The sequence below is a fragment of the Argiope bruennichi genome, chromosome 10 (genome assembly GCF_947563725.1).
Source record: "Argiope bruennichi chromosome 10, qqArgBrue1.1, whole genome shotgun sequence".
NCBI classification, from domain to species: Eukaryota; Metazoa; Arthropoda; class Arachnida; order Araneae; family Araneidae; genus Argiope; species Argiope bruennichi.
Genome location: NC_079160.1, coordinates 107,105,173 through 107,107,313, shown reverse-complemented (window position 1 = coordinate 107,107,313; position 2,141 = coordinate 107,105,173). Strand labels below are relative to the sequence as shown.

Below are 2,141 nucleotides of genomic sequence, written 5' to 3'. Positions count from 1 at the left end.
CAAACAGAAGAATATATTTCTGATTTATGAAATTATTTTAAACATGTAAGGACAAATTCATTTTAATGACTGATTGAAATTAGTTTGTTTTCTTAAGTGCCAGTGCTTGTGCACTTCTACTCAGTACGGGAATAATTGTGGAACTTGAGTAGAGAGATCTGGGGAAAAGTGCTTTCTGCGAATTAGATTTGGTCATAAGACTGAATGAAGTAAATTCACTTTAATCAAATGAAATATTGTTCATAAATGAAATATTGCTCATAAATGAATTATTGTTTAGTAAATGAAATGTTGTTTAATAAATGAAATATTATAAAAATGAATAATAATATTGTTCTATAAAAATATTATTTACAAAATTTAATTTTCCTTAAATATGGTGACTTCATTTTTGAAAGTATTTCTGTGTATTTTAGAAACATACTGATAACATTTTTCTTTAGCTTTTCTAAGATATGATATAAAAAGTGTTTTTATCATGCAGAATTCTTTCGATACTAATGAAAAAACATTATCTTGTAATGCTACTTGTGAAGAATTTCCTCACATTGAAAATGAAAAAGAAATTGCCTGCAATTCCATTGAGGAATATTTTCAAAACAAAGATTCTATTTCCAAGAAGCTTAAATCTTATACATGTGAAGTATGTAATAAGTTATTTACGTCTGTAGAGGGTTTAAAAAGGCATTGTTCTACTCACACAAATGAGAAGCCCTTTTTGTGTGATATATGTGGTAAAGCCTTTTCTCATAAAAGCAAGTTAAATATACATCACAATGTGCATACAAAGGAAAAACAATTCAAGTGTGATGAGTGTGGCAAAGGTTTTTCTCATAAAACTGGTTTGCATGAACATTTTGTGAGTATACATACCAATACATCATATATGTGTGATGTTTGTGACAAAAGTTTTTCACTGAAAAGTAACTTAAAAAGACACAAGATAATGCATACAGGCGTGAAGTCTTTCATTTGTAATATTTGTGAAAAGTCATTTTCTTGTCGGAATTATTTGCATAGACATTATCGCACCCACACTGGGGAAAAACCTTATGCCTGTGATTTTTGTGACAAAACATTTTTTGACAGACCTGGTTTAAATAGACATCGTTATGTCCATATGAATGAAAGACCACATACATGCAATGTATGTGGTAAAGGCTTTATTCAGAAAAGAGACCTAACTGAACACCTGAATTCTCATACAAACGAAAGACCTTTTAAATGTGTTACCTGTGATAAAGCATTTGCTAATAAGGGTAGTTTACATAAACATGTTCATACTCATTTAGATGTAAAATATTATACTTGTGATGTTTGCGATAAAGGCTTTCTACAAAGAAGCAAATTAGATAAGCATTATCTTATTCATACAAATCCTTTCTCTTGTAAGATGTGTGAAAAGTCATTTTCATGCAAAGATTCTTTGTATGAACATTACCGAACTCACTCAGTTGAAAAACCTTACATATGTGATGTATGTGACAGAGCATTTTCAGACAAATATAATTTAAAACGACATTATTATGTTCATACAAAAGAAAAACCACATATGTGTGATATATGTGGTAAAAGTTTTATTCAGAAAAGAGACCTGACTGAACACCAGTATTCTCATACAAATGAAAAGCCATATCAATGTGATACATGCAATAAAGGATTTGCAAGTAAAGTTCGTTTACAGGAACACAGTCAAATTCATGCCGATGTGAAACCTTACATATGTGATGTCTGTAATAAAGGGTTTGCTCAAAGAAAAATATTAAATAAGCATTACTGCATGCATACCAAACCTTTTTCATGTAATGTCTGTGATAAAACTTTTTCACAAAAAATTCTTTTGCAAAAGCATTATAAAACTCATACAAATGAATAATTATCATATTACATAATATTTGTAAATGTTATTTAAGTGAAAATTGAATTAAGTGTTGTTATTCTTTTAGTATTTTACTTTTTGTTGATTTTTAAGGGAATTCTTCTTCTTGAAGTCCTCTGAAAGTATTATACAAGTATTATATTGCATATTTCAATTAGATTATAATTATTTTTTCAAACTAATATTCATTAGTCTATATACTTTTAATTATTATATCTATTTTTATCAATAAAAAATTTTTCTTTTAAAGATGAATGTAATT

General features: G+C 27.9%; 1 protein-coding gene across 1 annotated transcript; it reads left to right on the top strand.

The window, feature by feature from the left end:
• The first annotated feature begins 478 nt into the window (after positions 1-478).
• Positions 479-1,876, top strand: LOC129987702 (zinc finger protein OZF-like). The gene has a single exon (XM_056095652.1). The coding sequence runs from the start codon at positions 479-481 to the stop codon at positions 1,874-1,876; it is 1,398 nt and encodes a 465-aa protein (XP_055951627.1).
• The last annotated feature ends 265 nt before the right edge of the window (positions 1,877-2,141 follow it).

Excerpts from the sequence above, each read along its gene's own strand:
- LOC129987702 (XM_056095652.1), top strand. The coding sequence starts at position 479 with ATGCAGAATTCTTTCGATACTAATGAAAAAACATTATCTTGTAATGCT.